General features: G+C 32.0%; 2 protein-coding genes and 1 pseudogene across 2 annotated transcripts; 1 reads left to right on the forward strand and 2 right to left on the reverse strand.

Moving 5' to 3' along the window:
- Positions 1 to 758: 758 nt before the first annotated feature.
- LOC137818015 (probable disease resistance protein At1g62630) lies at positions 759 to 3,467 on the reverse strand. The gene is made up of 5 exons (XM_068621239.1): positions 3,459 to 3,467; positions 2,098 to 2,745; positions 1,368 to 1,648; positions 857 to 1,232; positions 759 to 779 (listed from the first exon to the last, which is right to left on the reverse strand). Exons 1-5 carry the CDS (start codon positions 3,465 to 3,467, stop codon positions 759 to 761), a joined length of 1,335 nt encoding a protein of 444 aa, XP_068477340.1.
- Positions 3,468 to 5,009: 1,542 nt separating this feature from the next.
- On the forward strand, positions 5,010 to 5,954 carry LOC137818016 (uncharacterized). Its single transcript, XM_068621240.1, has 2 exons — positions 5,010 to 5,351; positions 5,835 to 5,954. The coding sequence occupies exons 1-2, from the start codon at positions 5,010 to 5,012 to the stop codon at positions 5,952 to 5,954; spliced, it is 462 nt and encodes a 153-aa protein (XP_068477341.1).
- Positions 5,955 to 13,037: 7,083 nt separating this feature from the next.
- LOC137818910 (galactokinase-like) lies at positions 13,038 to 14,962 on the reverse strand (annotated as a pseudogene).
- Between the last annotated feature and the right edge of the window lie 3,309 nt (positions 14,963 to 18,271).

Consider the following 18,271-nt stretch of genomic DNA (forward strand, 5'->3'; position numbering starts at 1 on the left):
GAGCTTCTCATTTACTTTATTCATATAATTTATATATAAGCAAAATTGTAACAGAATATTAAAATCTAAAATATCTCCATTTTAACTTTCTAAATATAAAATAAAAATACTTTTATATTATTTATATTTTTTATTTTATTATTTGAAGATTATACTTAAATCCAATAATGTTGATATTATGATAGATTTATTTTTTTGTAATCATTTTAATTTTTTTTTCTTTACAGATATCATATTTTATCTCTATTTTTACTTTACTTTAAATATATATATATATATATATTTGTTTAAAACTGTGTTTATTTAATTTTTTATCTTTTATATTATAAGGCTATAATTTATATTTTTTGTTAAAAAATTTAGTTAATATATTACTTTTAAATAAAATAAGTCTGACAAATCTCACTTTATTATAAACATAAGAAATATAAAGTATCATTTATTAAAAACATAAGATACGATAATATCTGTTTAAAAACTAATAGGAATTTTAATGTTAATTTTTTAAAATCAATAAGAGAGTAAGTTTTTATTTTAAAACTAGAAGTGTAACTGTTATTTGTACGGCTTAGAGAATAAGTATAATTTCTATAAATAAAATCTAATAACATCATAGTAATTAAAGCCTTATTTAGTAATTTTTGACCTTATTTAAGAAAATAAAAATATTTGGGAGTTACTTGAATTTATGGAAAAACTTCTCTGTAAAAAAATTTAACATGTAAAACACATTTTGATAAAGAGGCAAAATGTCAAACTCATAAAATATCAATATTAACCTATACACAATTTTTATCATATGAAATAATGAGATATTTGTTATAAATGTTTAATAAAAAAAAATCTAAACACATACCTTTTTCAGAAATTCTTTTATGAGAGTAAAGTTGAGATCAATTTCCAATGGAATAACCTCATCATCATTAATTGCTACTTGAGACAACTTGCCTGTCTCTACATTACCTGCACATAAAGTTTCCATCTCGTAGCAATATGTTACTGATAATTCCTCCAATAATGGGAAACTTAAATTCCCTTTGTAGAACCTTCTGAGCTTAGATAAGCTATCAAGATTCAAACAACTGAGCTGCGGAAATATTATCTCATCCTCCTCTGATTTCTCTCCCTCCTTCTCAGACACTATCTCTTCAATTGATTCACAATCTATTATGTCCATTCTTTGGAGTTGAGCTAAACTTTTAGCTGTTATGGATGTGAACAAATATGACAACCTATCACAACTTTTTACTTTCAAACATATCAGATTTGAAAAAGACACTCTACATGATACTAAGTTTTCTAAACTGGAACAACTAGTGACTTTGAAGGATTCTAGATTTTTGACAAAGGCCCAAGTGTTTTCTAACCCAATGGAAACTAGATTTGCAAGGGACTTCAAGTGTAATACTTTCAGCTTTAAGAGAAGTCCATTGTAATCCACATTATTAGGACTTTCACAACAAAACATCTTTTCGAAGAAACCATCACACACCACAAGCTTCTCTGTATTGGGAACCTGTTCTAAAAATTCATATTCAAATACATCCGAACTAAAGCAGAGAGTAAGAGTTTTTAAGTTGTCTAAGAGGTTTCTTTGAAATTCTCCGAGCAAAATCATCTTCACTCCATTTTCCCCCAGTGACAGACACTGTAATAACCAAGAAAAACACAAGCAGAAGTTTGTTACAAAACTCTTAAATTTTCAGATAAGATGTTATTGTTGCGTCATGAAATGTATTCTTTTATTTATTTATATAAACCATACATAACATAGTGGATGCTCTTTATAAGTGTGAAATTTTGATGACATTTATATTTTAACTGGATGCTCCTCCTATTCATATGGAACCACCATAAACAAGTATAGCAGCAATCAAATCATTTTGGGAGTCATTTTTGTGTAATTCTTCCATCCCATTAATATTAATCATCTCAAATTTTGAATCCCACTCGCTCTTTTTAAAGCTTATTTATGCTTTTGTAGTGCAGATAAACCAAAAGAAGAAATGAAAACAATAAGAAATACCAGAAACCTAAGGGAAACAATTCATTTATGATCCATTATGAAACAAAGAGAAAGTGTTGTAACAATAATACCTCTAGTAGCTCCACGGTATGTGATTCCAAATGCGTATAGATGTCAGACTTGAGTGATGAGTAGTAAAAATACTTCAATTTTGACAAACCCTGTAATTTCAATGACCTCACACGGGGACAGGGGAACGTAAGCTCTAGACTTGGATCTATATTATCCTCAGCAACAATAGTCATCAATCCCTTACAATTTTCCACCACTAGATTTTTAAGTTCCACAATATCTTTGGCTACTGATGTCGGAAACACACTTGTAAGGCCTTTACAATTCTCAACATGTACTTTTTGTAGACAGAACATGCTTAGAATTCCATGAGTATCTTCATTCCAAACATTCTCCAAATTTGGCAACTGGGATAAAGTCAATTTCTTCAGAGAAAAAGGGAGGGTCTCCCCCGTAGATGTCATATCTCTGCCTTGTGTTGTACGTTTGACATCAAAAATGGCTTTGACAGAATTACAGTTTCGAACTTCCAATGTCTCCAAGTTAGTTAAGAAAGGAAGTAAATTGAGCGGTAGAATAACATCTGATAAAAATTGGCAATTATCCACAATCAGAGAATCCAAGAGATTGAAGGAGGAGTTGGAGATGGGTCGTGAGCCAAGACATAGCTCTTGTATATCTCTCTTAGTCAAATTTAATATACTCTCCTGCAAAAGAAATTATACTTAGAATAGAATTTTATTTTCGTCACATCCAAATTTGTTTGAACTCTTAATTTTGGGAATACATATTTTCATGATTATGATAATATGATGATAACATGAAAACAAGAAAAAAAAACTAACAAATAATAATAATAAAATAAAATAAAAATTATGACCTACAAAATTAAGATTATAGAAAGTAACATATTGTATAGAATAAAAGAAAACAAAATTTCTTGATTATTTAACATGTAACCTTATTATGGAAAGAAATTGAAGAAATAATTTCATTTCAAGGTATGATGATAAGATTTCCATGAGAACTAAAGATGTTTAATAAAATGAGTGATGTGGCATAATGCTAACACTTAATGTTATTAGAATACCTTCCAAGCTATTTAAAAAAAGTTTGTAAATAAGCTTCCGAAATTATCTTAAAAGTGTTTGAGCTTATTAGAAACCTTCCAAGCTTACCTTAAGTTTTATGATACAAATCTTAAAACATAATAGTTATGGAAATCTCTTATTTTAGTAATAAAGTATGAAGATCTTAAATTGGAGCATTATATATGTATGTTATGCAGATATCCTTATTTATATTCATTTAACTATAATTATGGGACATTGGTCCTAATTTTTCTTCCTAAAGTGATGATGTGAATGAAGTTTTGTTAATGATCCAGGTTCATATATAGTCTATATTTCTTAGTGGATACCTTCCCCATAATAGAATAATTACTAGGATTTGTTATTGAAAAATGTATAATTACCTAGGCGATATTATCAAAGTTTCCTATTGTGATGTGAGTACTTTGATAGTCATTGAGATAGGTTGATATCCTCATCTTGAACATAAGCTAGGAGACTAAAATGATCAGAAACTCACCTATCAGGGCACAACCCCCAAGCCTTAGGCTTAAGCTAAAAGGCAAAAGTGATATCTTACTCAGTATTTCCCCACACACACATATATATACACCTATGGGTACTAGAATCCACAACTTGATATTAAGTTCATTGGCTATAGAAAAATATATTTTGTACTTTAGAATCAAAGCAAAATACCTAATCAAGCTTGGCTTATTAGTTGTTTTTAAACCCTTGTTGTGATAACAAGTTTTCTTAATAAATGCTCAAGGAATTGACTCTTGATAGAAAAACTTAAGCTCATTCTAGTAAGAAATTAGAGTTTTGAGTAAACTTATAGATTGATTTTAGCATTAAATCAAAAGAAGTTGAGTGATAATATGATGAGAGTAAGGTTTTGTGAAGTCTAAACCCTAACAATAATATGCATGAGAGCCAGGTCTTGTAAAGTTTAAACCCTAAACATAATGCTAAAATGTTTGTTGTATGCTTGAGGAATTAATATACAATAATCATGAGCAATCAATATGGAATAATCATGAGAATGTTTAGCTTGAAGCTTGAATGCTTGTAACCATTGTTAAATTCAATTTAGCTTGATTGTGATTAAATCTGTAGGATTTCAACCGTCTAAGATAAATTACTCTCTATTCACAAGACAGAATAAGTCATCATTTACTGGCCTTTTGATTTATGTGGATGATATTCTTTTGACAAAAAATGATTTGACACAAATTCAGCGTGTTAAAAGTAGGAGGGAAGTAGGAAGTAGGAGGGAACCCAAGGAAGGTACAGTTCTGGGAACCGGTTGTCAATAAGGTCAGAGCTAGGCTTAGCACTTGGAAAGGGAGGTGCTTAGCTATGGCGGGTAGGATTTGCCTGATCAAATTTGTGTTCACATCTATTCCCCTTTTCTACTTATCTTTCTTTAAAGCTTCGATCTCGATCTGTAATACAATCACGAGCATCCAAAGGAGTTTTCTGTGGGCCTGGGGTAGAGATAATAAATCTATACCTTGGGTAAGTTAGGGGAAAATTTGTAAACCTTTTGAGGAAGGTGGTCTGGGTATCAAGGATATCAGGAAATTCAACTATGCATTGATGGCGAAATGGAAATGGAGGCTAATGAGTGATGAGAAGGGGAAGTGGAAAGATATTTTGGAGTCCAAATATATGGTCACATCAGATAATTACCAAGTCCGGCCTTGTAATCACTCTTGGTGGTGGATGACTTAGAAAAAATATGTAGGGAGGGTAATGGTGTAGGCTGGTTTCAACAAGCTGTTAAATGGAATGTCAGATCTGGGGACTTAGTTCGTTTCTGGGAGGATCCTTGGATTAATGACAATAAACTCAAGGATTTATTTCCTAGGTTATACTCTATTTCGCTGAATCAAGGGATGACGGTGGGTGAAACTGGTTATTGGGATGATCATGGGTGGACCTGGCATTTGAACTGGAGAAGGGAGAGATTTTGCTGGGAGTCGGATGTGGAGGAAGAATTATTAACAATTCTAGCCAGGGAAGTTTTGGTTAAGGATGCTAAAGATTTTATAACTTGGAGTGGGGATTCCAAGGGGTTATTCTCGGTAAAATCAGCATATGGTCTCTTAACCAATCAGGTTTCTGAACCGAGTAATGCTGCTTTTAGTCTGTTATGGAGGACCAAAGCTGTCCCAAAAGTGTTAACCACGGCCTGGAGAATCTTGCTGGACAGAATTCCGACTTATCAGAATCTTGTGGTACGGGGAATATTGGTGAATTCACCTCTGTGTGTATTCTGTAACTTGCACGTTGAATCCACCCAACATTTGTTTTTGGATTGTGCTTTTGCTTACTGTGTATGGATGATGTGCTACCAATGGATAGGTGTAGTGGGAACACAAAATAGGGACATTTGTAATCACTTTTTGAACTTTCACTTAACTAATATGTCTGAAAAACAGAATCAGGTCTGGAGGGGAGTGTGGGTGGCCATCACACGAAGCATATGGGAGCATAGAAATAATGTTATCTTCAGACAAGGAGTTCCCGATCCCGAAGAAACTCTACAAGCAACTCAACTTATAGTTTGGCTATGGCTAAAGCATAAGGAAAGCTCGTTCTCATACTATTTCTTTGATTGGATCCTTAACCCACTTCAATGTCTATTGAGTGTTTGTTAAATAGGGGAGGGATGGTGTATGCTAGTATTCATACACTGTTGTGGGGCTGGTTTGTGGCAGGTTTTCTGCCCCACCATAATTCAAGAACGAAGCAGGATCCTATGGTGCAGAATCGTGGATGACTGGATATCTACATATGATGCTGGAATTTTTGTTGATCAGGGGCCACATTACAGATGAGTGAACAACAGATGCAGGGAGTTGATGGTGTATTTTGTGCTGTGTGAAATATTGGATTTGGCCGTGCAATCTCTCCAAAATGCATACAACCGTCTAATTGGGTTATACTTTTGATTGTGGAATGAGGACACGTGGAAGGCCAACATGATCGTCGGTCGATGAAGCAGCGATCTCCGTGCGTGAGTAGTCGGTGGTCGCCGAAGTTGTGCATCATCGCCGTCTTAGAAGAACAGAAGTTCAGATATTGGAAGTGAGGGACGATGTGGATGAGGACACGTGGAAGGCCAATATGATCATCGATCGATAAAGCGGCGTTCTCCATGCGTGCATAGTCGGTGGTCGCCGAAGGTATGCATCATCGCCGTTTTTGAAGAAGGCCAACATGATCGCCGGACGATAAAGAGGCATTCTCCATGCGTGCGTAGTCGGTGTTCGCTGAAGTGGTGCATCATCGCCGTCTTTGAAGAACATAAGTTCATTGGAAGTGAGGGGCAATGTGGATGAGGACACGTGGAAGGCCAATATGATCGCCAGTCGATAAAGCGGCGCTCTCCATTCGTGCGTAGTCGGTGGTCGCCGAAGGTATGCATCATCATCGTGTTTGAAGAAGGCCAACATGATCGTCAGTCGATGTGGCGGCGATCTGCGTGCGTGCGTAGTTGGTGGTAGCCGAAGTTGTGCATCGCCATCTTAGAAGAACAGAAGTTCAGATATTGGAAGTGAAGGGCGATGTGGATGAGAACACATGGAAGGCCAATATGATCGTCGGTCGATAAAGCGGCGCTCTCCATACGTGCGTAGTCGGTGGTCGCCGAAGGTATGCATCATCGCCGTTTTTTAAGAAGGCCAACATGATCGCCGGACGATAAAGAGGCGTTCTCCATGCGCGCGTAGTCGGTGGTCGCCTAAGTTTCGATGAAGCGGCGATCTCCATGTGTGCGTAGTCGGTGGTCGCCGAAGTTATGTATCATCGCCGTACTTGAAGAACAGAAAATCAGATAGCCGGAAATCGTCGTGGTAGGCACATCGCTAAGTTTCCAGAAAGCTTAATTGAAGCTGTTGGAGGTTTACGTATAAAACTGAAGACCTAGGCAGGGGGTAATTTATGTTCACTGTCATAGGAGGTTGAGAGAGGCAGCACTAGCCATTGGATGTGGAGGTTGCGGAAAGTCACTCTCCATGTACCATTCAACCTGGTGGGAGGACCTAATGGTGTTATGGTGATGTGAAATTGTTGTTTAGTGTTTTGAAACAGTCCAGCATTACAATAGTAGTAGAATGGGACTGTTTTTATGATATATCTTTTTATCCCCTGTTTTTGGGATGCCTTGTGGAGGTCCTAAAAAATAGGGTTTGAGTTTTGTAAAGGGTTGGGATACCCCTTTTGTATCCCCTTAATTTAATTTAATTCTTTGCTGATAAAAAAAAATTACTGTTCAACTTTGACGTGGTTTAATTTGTAGTTTTAGTTTTGATTATGCATGACGTGATAAATTTTAATTTATATTTGATTCGTAATGCTCTATTAAAAAATATAATTGCTAAAATTACTTTACTGAAATGTGAAAAAAAAAATGATGTAAAAGATAATCAATATCTTATATCTTATAGCACAAGATAATTGATTATGTTATCGATTATATAAAATAATTAATTATAGTATAAAATATAATGTTTTAAATAATAATAATAAAAATAAAATATAATAATATATATCAATTTATATTACAAGAATTAAAAAAAACTAGTAATAATAATAATAAATTTATAATATCATTATAAACAAAATAATTTATAAAAAAATAATAAAATCATATATATAACAATAAAATTAATGAAATTATAAAATAATAATAAAATTTATAATAACAAAATTAGTATTAATAATCAAAATAAATTTATAAATTTATATAATACTTGAGCATGTTTCAAATGAAGAATTGCAATCTTGTTATTGATAGCACATTTTTCAAGCAAATTGTTAACAATCTAATGTATCTTAGTGCAACTAGGTCAAACATCATGTACTCTATGATTTGATTATCAGGTACATGAAAAATATGACTAGATTACATTTGTTGACTACCAAAAGAATTTTCACTATTTACAAGGAACTTGTACTTGGAGGCGTATTACAAGAAGAACAAAAAATTTAATTTGATTGGGTTTATGAATAATGATTATGCAGATGATTTAGATGATAGAAAGAACACACTTTTGTTGTTGTTATGCTGGAACAAACGTTATTTTATGTCATCTAAAAAGCAACCCATTGTTACTTTGTCCAGTATTAATATTGGATTTGTTGCAACTACAATTTGTGCTTGTTAGGTCTTATAGTTAAGGAAAGTTCTTGAAGAACTACACTTCAAACTAATAAAGGCTGCTAAATTTTTTGTGACAACAACTAATAATCAAATTGTCAAAAAATCCATTCCTACATTGAAGAAGGTAAACATATTGATGTGAAATTTTATTTCTTAAAAGACCTATTGATCTAGTTGACTACATGAGTAAAGATCAAATTAGTGACATATTCATGGGGACTTTGAAATGGCATTAATATTTTTGTTTAAAAAATTGTTTGGTATCTCCACCATTAATTTATTCAAGATTTTAGATTAACATAAAAATATATTAGTATAGGGAGAATTTGGTAGAAAAACTTATATGTTGTTTTATTTTCAACAAATTAAGTTTGTTACTAGATACTTAATGATTAGGATTAGGAGGTTACAGTACATGTTCTGATTTTTATATGTTGTGAATTATCTTATAATGTTTACCATTTTGTAAAATACTTATTTAAAAGATATTTTGAATAAGATACAAAGAAAATATTTTCTAACAAACTACTATAAAATATATGACTCCAATATTTAAAAAATTATAATAAGACTTATTTTTCAGATCAATTTTGCATAAATCAATATAACTTTTACTATTTAAGATGACATTGTCTCTTTGTATTTTCACTTCATATTCTACCAAACATAGCTATACTGATTGAATTGTAATAAAAACTTATGTCATGGACTCTTTATGATGTTATATTACGATCTATTTTCTTTTCAATGCAATTAATTTTATTTAGTTAGTTCAATTCACTCCATGTTAATCATCATGGTTTTATGAAGTTATGGTTTAAAATTTGTCAAAGTCAATATCTAAATTAGAATAATTAACATATCATTACTAGGAATAATGTTTGGTTTGTTAATATTTGATAATTCTAAAACATATAACTTAAATATTAGTAAAAATCGGATTGAGCAATTCAACTAAAATATGGGTCAAGTGGTTTGTGTGTTGGTTCATTCAAATAAGATGATCAGCTTACAATAAAATGAATCTTAGAATCATCGATAAACCAATTAGAAATATTTTAAATCGGTAAAATACTACAACAGAAAGTAGGTTTGTTTTGGGTCAATGAAAAGTTTAAATAAAATTTTATTTTAACTTTTAAAACATAAAATAAAAATAATGATTAAAAGAGGTGAAGAAACTGGTTATTAAGGGAAGTGTTAAGGATCTAAACTTGAGTGTGCGACAGACTAAGAAGAAGAAAACTGTGATTCATCACCATGCAACCACTCCTTTTTCCATTTCTTTTCTCCTTTAAACGCTTCTCTTTCCTCGTTTAGAAGTTGCCGCTGCTGTGTAAAACATCAAATTATTGTTTCATAACTTCATAATATTCATCTTTGTATGACTCAAATTTCTGAAAAACTAAAATAAAAAATGAGTGGATATATTGATATTTATATAAGCTACAAAACACACCTCTGTTATTGAAATTGGATGACCTTAAGTTCTGATTTGCGTTTACTTGCCTCTGTTCCAAATCGCAACACGGAAAGAGAATACTGAGAAGATATGAGAAAGAGGAGAGTAAGTGATCCCCACCATCTTTCCAAATATAGAAATGTTTCCAAATATATATATGCTATTCCACTGTATGATCTGATTTTGAAATATTCGGACAACGGAATTATAAATTTAAAAAGAAGTAGAGAGAATTAAGAGAGATAGAGAAGCTAATAGAATAAAGAAAGAAAATGAAAAGGAAAAAGAAAAGGAAGAAAGAAAGAAATAAATAAAGAAAGAAGAAGAAGAAGAGAGAATGGAGTAAAGAAAGAAAAAATTAAAGAATAGAATAAAGAAAGAAGAAAGAATAGAGTAAAGAAAGAAAAAGAAAAAAAAAAAAAAAAAAAAAAAAAAACGGAACTTAGATTTTCCAGTTGTGGTGTTATCACGCTCGAGTCTGTAACAACCAATAATAATGCTTTGCACGACCTAATTAGCGCTTCATTACTCTCTGGGGGCTCATGTTAGAAGTTTAAAACAGGGAAATGTGCTATTCATCACGTTTCTATAATGAAAAATATATATATTTTTAGAAAAGTACTTTTTTTAAAAATAATCATTTAACAACTTTTTCAATTTAGATTATAATAATAGATATTAGTAAAATTTAATAATAATAATAATATACGCAATTATATAATAGTTTTTAAATATCAAAGGTATCAACATATTTCAGTATATCATATATTTACACTACAAGAAAATCATAAAATATAAATTAATTTTTAAAAATAAAATATAATTAGTTAATATAATGATTAAATTAAAAACTAAAATAATTTTAATTTTTAAATTAATTTTTATTATTATTAAATTATTTTTAAATTAGTATCTAATTAGCAATATCAATTATTTGTAATCTATCACAAACTTATTCTCTACATTCTTAAGGGGAATGATACGTTATACATCCAAAATTGTTATACAATCACATTATAACTCCAAATATTATTATTTTAATATTTTTTATGTTATTTTATTTCAAACTTTTTCTTCATTATATATATTTATTTCTAAATTCATCCCATAAAAAATTGTATATAACTCTAAGAATTGTCAAATATCATTTTCCATTTCTCAATCAATCTTTGCTTATCATCTTTCCATTTTTCTCTCTTTCAACCTCTCTCTAAAAGCAATGTATTTTTTTTATGATAATTAAACATGTGGGGTTTTATTCTTGCACCCTGAACAAAGCCTTTACAAGTTGGTTTTGCCGTTGTTACTCAATTTTTTCCTTTGTTTCTTGAGAGATTTAGTTGTAGTGTTACTCTTAATTTTTGTAGCATTAGTTCTAAAATTGTATAGAAAACTCTGGTTTGGACTCTTTTATTACTACTGGATCAATTATTTCTTCTCTTATTCTTCCAGAAAAAGGAATAAAAACAACTTCTTTCATCTATGTTGAGTGAGTTCATGGGAGAGTGGGTTGAATGAGTTAGACACAATTTATCTCTTTCTAATTCAGAACAACTTTTAAAAATCTAATTTAATCCAAAAGAAATTGAATCTGGAAAACTGAACTGAGTTTGCTTTTACAAATTTGTGAACTTTCAAATTGTAAAGCATCTCGTGAGTTGGATTTGGTTTGGAATTTTGAAAAAAACAAACTATACCTTTTTCTTGCCAGCTTCCTTAATTCCAAGAGCATACACAACTCTCTCATCATCTTTGCTTATCCCTTAAAAATATACGCACAAGTATAATTCTTAAACATATCATGTAGGGAAGTGTCAGAACCCGAGCAACAGATGAGGTATCAAAAATCTTATTAAAATCATACATATTTTATTTTTACTTAATTTGTTAATATTCTTTAGTTTTATGTTTCGGTCATGACTTCAAACAAAGAGGTAACAACCCCTTTGAGATATAGGGTGGACAACCAAAAAATCATTTAATTGTGGTGAAAGCAAGTGGAGTGGAGACTTTGTAGATGTTCTCTTTAGTTTCCTTACTCTTGCAACATGTTCAGAATAAAACTAAAAAACTATATAACATTAAATTAAAAAACTATATATAATATTTATTTGTAGGAGATAGTATTAATTGTCTCATAATGAATCATGACACTTTAACTATTATACTCTTTAAGTAAAAAGATGTGTTATAATTATTAGTTATAATTTTTTATATATCTACTGATAAACGTCTGATCCAATTATTGTTATTAGATCTAAAATCATGAGTTTAATTTCCAATGAAACAATAGTTCAGAGAATTGTTGCAGGTTGTACTGAATCACAATAAAAAAGTTTGATTCCTAAAGGGATAACTCCTCAAGAAAAGGTTATTGCAAGTGACATGAATAGTTTTCTAACAAATATCGAGTTAAATCACAATTGAATAAAACTATAACATTTAGATTGTTATACTCTTAGATAAAATAAGTTAAGCTCTAACTATCAATTATAGTTTTTACCGGGTGATAAGACAATTCTTTAAAATCATCTTTTCTAAAAAAAAAATTGATTGTTATAATTTATACTTATTTAGAAAGAATAAAAATACAGAATAACACAAGTACATATATACTCATGTGGCCCAAATTTCCATTGTATAGAGTTATATTTCAAACAAAAACTACCAGTTAAATTGTGAAAAGAGAAAATATTACTTAGGTTGGTTGGATGTGGAAATGACTACAAGAACCCCTTCCTTTGTCACACAAGACAAAATCACTACGGATTTCTGGCGAAGCAAATGTTCAAGCCTTTTATAAATAAAAAACAAGTTGCATCAAAATCAAACACAACTATCTCTGCAAGCATTGCAAAAACATTAACGAAATAAACCTAGAGCAAATGAAACTATATGAAATAAACCGGTTAAATAATTGGTAATCAAACTTTTAAGGTTGTATACATGTACAACAAATGAATGAAGGTGAAAAGCGTGCTATACAAACTCTTACACAGTCCATTTCCGGTATGAACATCAAGTAATTTATTTGAAGAACAGTAAGGATTTTGACCATTTACCTAATCGTGGCAACTACTTGGATGTTTACACATTTATTTATCAATTACAGAAGATAACTTCAAAGTCATTCGGCAATGTCATTACTGTTTTGTGTCAACTAAAATAAATTAACGACGAAAATAGGGTACCATTTAATATTTTACTCCATCCATCTGAAATTGCATGTGTTTATATTTTTAAGGGGAAAAGGTTTCCGCTCAGCCATCATAAGGGAAGTGAGTGAAAAATATACTAAAACTTTAATATAGCAGCACCACTTGATGGCTTGGAAGCAAATACATATATTGGTCTTCTTAATAACACCCTTGTCTATCCTAGACTGGTAGAAACATTCCTGTAATGGATATAAAATTCAGCATTCACTGCCTGTAAATACCAGGTCTCCAATGATTAATTAGGATTGTTAAGTGTAATATTTAAATAAACCTGTAAAGTAAGGATAAATTGTGGAACTGTGTTCTCCTTCACCAAAGCAAACTGCATAACCACCCCATCCAGCTCCAGTAAGCCTAGCCCCAAGAGCACCATTGTTACGGCAAATATTTACAAGTTCTTCACAGCTGATTCCATGGATAAAAGAAAATATCAACTTTATTTGCCGAAAAAGGAAACTACATCTTACAATAACATATTTGTTAAGCTCAGACACTCCTCTTAAATAGTGTGTCGATGTCGGATACTCGTATCGAACATGACACTCGTATGACACTTGTAGGATGCCTATTCTTAAATTGTACAATTCAAAAAATATTTTTTAAATTTCTAACAATTATAGTATGGTTCTAACACAATTTTAAAAAAGAAAAATACATTAATTGTATAAATTTTTATTATGATTATAAAAATAAAAAACAAATCTTTTTAAACCTGTCATGAAAAACATCTTTTTGCTCAAAAAACAAATCTGAAAGATACTTATCCACATAAATCTTTATTAACAATTTATATAATTCATAATTATAATATATATATATATATATATATATATATCAGTGTTCCTGTGTTCTAATTTTAGAGATTATACGTATTTCCGTATTTTTGTCCGTGTTTGTGCTACATAGCTTTTAAGGTTGGAAAATATATTGGAAAATATTGCATACATACATCCAGAGAAACCAAACAATTGATAATGCATACATTATTCAACTAAGACACAATACTCTATTTTAGTACCTGCACTCATAAAACGCTGCAGCTATGGTGACTCTCGTTCATAAGGTCACCAAGCCTCTTCAGCTTGTCCTCGTCGCTGAAAAAATGCAGTAGTTACATAAAAGTAATCTATAGCTCACTTACAAAAGAATAACAATACATGCAAAGTTGCAAACTGATGAGATTAGTCCCCGAGGCATTTTTATATGAAAATAAAGACAAACTAGTTGGAAGAAATTTAGAGTGGTACTCATCCAACTCACATTAAAGACCAACTGTATAGTGTAGAGTCCAAAACACTCACCTTAGATTTGAAGATACGACATCCTTAAAAGCATGTACCCTCTTGGCTTCTGAATACACATGAGCAGCTCTCTAGAAACAAAATGTGTCAAATAAACAACAGTGTATAAAAGGGATAATACATTGGCTGTTAATAATTTTGATTCGATGGAAATTCTTATTGGCTGATGAAATACAAAAGCACAAAATTATTTGATATTTCGTAATTGCAGTATGTCATAAAAAAAAAAACCTTCTAAACAAGTGCGAGTAAATTAGATAATGAAGCTTAAAAACACCGGATGTAACTTGTATTGCTTTGCAACTTTTAAGACTTCTAAATAAACTGCATTGTTGCTCAAAAATGTGGTCAGCTTTTCCTCAGTAACTTCTTCAATTTCTTCAGCGGTATATGGTTCTTCTTTCAAATATTCCTGCACCAAATGAAAAGTTTTTATAACAGTTATAACAGGATTGAGATTTGTATGAACGCAGAAAAAAAAAATTAAAATTCAAAGAAATCCGTTAAGTGAAATAAAATGTTCCTGAAATAAAAAAATAGTGTCATCCAAGGCCAATTCTAAGGATGACATCATACCAGGTTCAATTACGTTTACAGCATGTACAGGATCAGATGAGTTATGAACAGCAGCAAATGATACACATAAACCTTCAACATCAGACAATGTGCTCACTTTTGACATTGCCTCTTTTGGATCCATTAGGACAATCTGAAAATTTTCACAACAGTAATTTTTAGTTAATAAATATAAGAAACAGGTTTTTGAGTGCACATAGACATGTAATGAATAAGTCCAACATGAAGCAACTAGACTTTGATGCGTGCACATACACATTAATGATTAAGTCCAACATGTAATGAACAGGTTTTTCCTTGTTCAATTCAATAATAAAAATGGGTAAAATAATGTTCAGACTTCAGCATATGAAAGAAATTAAACAAGTTAAATCTAGTTGACTAATCAAAGCGACTATGAGTTTAATGGTGACAACAAGAGGTTTTGGTAGTTTACATGAAGTCATAAAGGACTTTACCAAACTTCTTAGGCATTTGCATCCAATAAATATACCCTGAGAGGTTATATAAAATAGTGTGGTAAAGATATTTTGCTCAAGAAACAGTAATTAAGGAGAGGGTACAAGATTGGAATATACTCACAGAAGCCAAACGGCATTCAAGAACCCTATTGTTATAATTTGTCGCAGCAGTAACAGCCTTCTGAGACTCTGCCAGAGAATGAGCTATCACAAAACTCCCACCAGTAGGAAGTTGCACATCTGTTGCACGAATTGGGTTGAAATCAATAAGCTCTGCAAACCCAGTCTTGGCCATTACAGAGATTGCCTGTCAAGTAAAACCAAAGAAAAATGTTTTAGTTGAGGTAAAACGTCAGAATGTTGGAAGAGAAACACAAATTGAATAATACCCCGTATGCAGTTGGAAGCAGCTTAATGCATTTTGGTCAATTATGCAACATACTTCTAAAGTGAAATGACCATCGTTTTCAAATTGTGGCTACAAGCATGGTGTCCTGATCATCCCTAAATTATGGAATTTAATAACTATATGTATCTCTTCCTACCCTAAAGCAATTTATTTTAAACATCTAGCATTTTACTGTAGCTCTTGAGTTTCAAAATTCATACTTTATAAAATTGTAAAGTGAAATCAAATAGAAGATAATAGAAAATATTTTACATAGTTTAGTTGTGATTAATGGAGTAAACAAACACAGCAAGACCATATGCACATGTTCAATTATTCACCTGAGACATTATATTTTAAGTGTCAATTACAAACATTGATCAATGAGTGTGTCAATCAGCAAGAAGCTGTAACATAGTAATTATGAACCAGTTAAATTGTGAAAAAGAAAATATTACTCAGGTTTTGTTGGATGTGGAAATGACTATAAGAACCCCTTCCCTTGTCACACTCACACAAGACAAAATCACTACAGATTTCTGGCGAAGCAAATGTTCAAGTCATTTATAAATACAAAAATAACACACCCCCCTCACGCCGAGAGTGATAGATAGAAGCTCGTGCGTGGGATAACATATTATGGGTGGTCCGATAGTGGCCCGATAGCGGGTGGCCTGATAAGCCCAACAAATACTCGTTAGGATAGGCTCGAAATGGCTCTGATACCATATTACAAGGTGGACTTTAAACCTAACTCAACCCCATAAAACCGGCTCGATAAGGTGAGGATTGCACCCACTTATATACAATGAAATGTCCTTATCTCTAATCGATGTGGGATCTCCAACAACTATCTTTGCAAGCATTGCAAAAACATTAACGAAATAAACAGAGCAAATTAAACTATATGAAATAAACCGGTTAAAGAATTGGTAATCAAACTTTTAAGGTTGTATACATGTACACCAAATGAAAGTGAAAAACGCGCAATACAAACTCTTATACAGTCCGACGGGTGATTAATCCCATCAAAAGCCGAACTTATTAACCTCCTCGTCTTCATCCTCATCACACCCTGTTGTATATGCTAAATCAATAGTAACCTAATAATGAAAATAAGACAATACTTGTAGGTTTCCATGTATTCCTCTGCATTGACTTCAACAACCTTAAAGAAGGCTTCCATTCCTACACCAGAAACTGCAGAAACTCCGACGGATTTCAAATTGTCATAGAATTCATCTAGCACAGGAGAGAGGCTTAGAGTTAAAGTTGATGTGTATGACTGATCTGAACTTGTTGCTGCTCGGAATGTCTCAAAATCCTCCATCCACTAGATAATGAATTTCACACAATTTAGCTTGGTACAACTACAAGTATGATGGTCATGGATGAAGAGGAGAGTAAAGAACTTCAATTTTTCCTATTGTGATCGGGTGCTTTGCTTTATCCTTTAAATTGTCTACACTCCTTAGGAACTTAAAGTTCTTATAGATGATGACTGGGGTGATGTTGTGGTGAACATGTAAGCTGTGGAAAAAGGAAGCGGTGGTAGGAGAGGAGAATGGCATGGAGTGGTGTGGTAGTGGGAGAGGAATTTTTAGGCTAGGCTACATTTTGTGACAGTAAGTATTAGGATTGTTTGGCTCAGTTTTTTAACAAATTGTGTAGCAGGGACTAGACTCTGCCTATAAGAGTAGTAAGGAAAAATTATAAAGCCAAGACTGAAGTTTGGCAGCGTTAAAGCAGAGAAAGCAGCTGCAGAAAACTCATTTGAGTATGCAGCCATCATTGCCCACTATCACTTTTCTAACGTGTAATGGCTTCTGGAAGATGTTTGAGGCAGCTACAGGAAGGAAGCTTGGAGGAAGGAAATAGAAGGAATTTTGAACAACTATGACTGCAGCAGAGGGGCGTAGCAGAAGCATCACTGTGAGCATAGGTGCAAGCACATACTGCATGCAGTTCCAATGATACTCATGTTAAGGTCATGGACAGGATAAGCTTGAGGTGTTGGAAAAAGAATATCAGCTGCTAAGAGGGATCCTATAAAATGCTGAATTTTTGTTCTTTTGCTACATAATGTGTTGTTTTTTGTTATCTACAGTGCAGGAGAATTGCAGTTTTTCTGCATTGTTTTGGGAACCAAACATATGTGTTGATCTTTACAAGTTAGATAACTTTTTAGAAAAATAGATTAATATTATGTAAAAGGGTTACAATCTATAAAAAAAAATTAATTCATTTAATCTTTGCTGATATATTTGGCACTATCTATAAAAAAAAACAAACAGGCTGATCATGTATCTTTGATAGGCCAGGAAAAGAATAGATAAAAAAAGCAACAAGGAATAGTTGGCAACAAAATTACAAATAGAGTAGTTTTGAGGCCAACTATATATTTTGTGAGCAGAAACAAAAGTAATTCAGCTTAAATAGGCAAAGGAAGGAGCCCTTAACCCCATAATAATGGCAATATGTTCAATCTCTCTCTATACAATAAATTCCCCAACATTGAGAGGTGAAATTAATAATTATCTCCAGCAATATTGTTTTCCATTTCACTGCAGTTTCTAAAAATTTA

The sequence above is a fragment of the Phaseolus vulgaris genome, chromosome 10 (assembly GCF_000499845.2).
Source record: "Phaseolus vulgaris cultivar G19833 chromosome 10, P. vulgaris v2.0, whole genome shotgun sequence".
Taxonomy (NCBI): domain Eukaryota; kingdom Viridiplantae; phylum Streptophyta; class Magnoliopsida; order Fabales; family Fabaceae; genus Phaseolus; species Phaseolus vulgaris.